The sequence below is a fragment of the Argiope bruennichi genome, chromosome 5, assembly GCF_947563725.1.
Source record: "Argiope bruennichi chromosome 5, qqArgBrue1.1, whole genome shotgun sequence".
In the NCBI taxonomy this organism is placed as follows: Eukaryota; Metazoa; Arthropoda; class Arachnida; order Araneae; family Araneidae; genus Argiope; species Argiope bruennichi.
The window spans coordinates 17,388,477-17,389,865 of NC_079155.1; the positions used below are offsets into that span (position 1 = coordinate 17,388,477).

The 1,389-nt window shown below is 34.3% G+C and overlaps 1 protein-coding gene across 1 annotated transcript; it reads right to left on the reverse strand.

The window, feature by feature from the left end:
• Nucleotides 1–584: 584 nt before the first annotated feature.
• On the reverse strand, nt 585–1,166 carry LOC129968194 (degenerin deg-1-like). The gene has a single exon (XM_056082046.1). The coding sequence runs from the start codon at nt 1,164–1,166 to the stop codon at nt 585–587; it is 582 nt and encodes a 193-aa protein (XP_055938021.1).
• Between the last annotated feature and the right edge of the window lie 223 nt (nt 1,167–1,389).

The window sequence follows — 1,389 nt, forward strand, 5'->3', positions numbered from 1 at the left end:
GACTTTCGTGTTTAGAGAAGTGGATTACATTACAAAACTAAAAAAAGAAGGAAAAAAAACTAAATAATATTTCTGTAATGTTGAATATGAGCCTTTTCTATTCTACTAAAAAGCTTTCATTTTTTTAAAAATTTTTTAAACGAGAATATCTGCTGAAATTGTGAATTTTGAGCTTGCAATTTTTTTACAAGTGCTACACTTTCTTTCAATAAGTTTCGCAAAACTTAAAAAAAATTATATAATGATATAATACTTAAAAACATATTTAGAAAATATTCAGATTCTATATTATTCTATTCTATTCAGATTCTATAGCCGCATCTCGCATATTTTATGGATCATTTTCAGTGAACTGAGACGTTACTGTTTATTTTCTCCAATGATCTACGATGATGAAAAAAATCAGAAATACAGGGTAACGACATATATATAATAAAAATTTTAAATCATTCCATTCCATTCATTTTCGATTTAAAAGGCAAAGATTCTTCTCGAAAAATATAAGTTTTTTGAAAAGTTCGAAAATTGTTAACACAGTTCCTATGTGACTTAAAAGCTCAGATCTTTTCCACTTGGGCATCTGCTCACACACGAGCATTTCTTTCCTTGCTGGAGTAGAACACTTTGATCATCACTTTATCATTCTGCAAAACCCACCGTGTTAACTTATCTCGTGATACGAGACGGGATCTTGAAATCTGTTCTTTGTAATACAAAGATACGCATAGCAAGGGACAGTCGCAAGGGGAAGCACTCTGAGCCATGGCATCTAGTTCTTCGTTCAGGCAGCAGGATTCCTTTGCGTTTGATAAGTTGCAGGGTCTGAAATTGCTCGTGATTCCTAAAGACGGATCAATGCAGTCACATTTTTCGTAGGACTTCATTTGGATACAGGCTCGAATACAGTCGTTTTTAGTTCTTATTTTGGAACTAATGTCTGCATCGTAATCTTTGCAGCCATCTGGATAAGGATGTGGTAATCTTCGATAGAGAGTCTGTTTTAAGGATATTAAGGTGTCGTGTCCTGGACTGATAAAGAGTCCTTCCTCTTCTGGATTTGGAGTTTGATTCGGATCGTGGATGACTATTTTGGATCCGAAAGTGTGAACTGTGCTTTGGTAACCAGCTGACATCAGGTACAATGTGAGTGCCAATCCACTGTTCATCCCAGCTTCTGAAACATGTAAAGGAATCAGATTCGAAAATGCTGAGTTGAATGGGATGCAATGTCATGCCATCAAATGAGCACTATTTCAAAAATTCTGATAGTTCTAAACCCACTTTGAAACGCTCAGTTTTCTTTCATTTTGTAATATTTCATCAAAAATTTCATGCCCAATTCATGGTTTTTCATCTAGTTTCAATGTGCCATTTTCTATTTTTTAAAAG

Excerpts from the sequence above, each read along its gene's own strand:
- LOC129968194 (XM_056082046.1), bottom strand. The coding sequence starts at position 1,166 with ATGAACAGTGGATTGGCACTCACATTGTACCTGATGTCAGCTGGTTAC.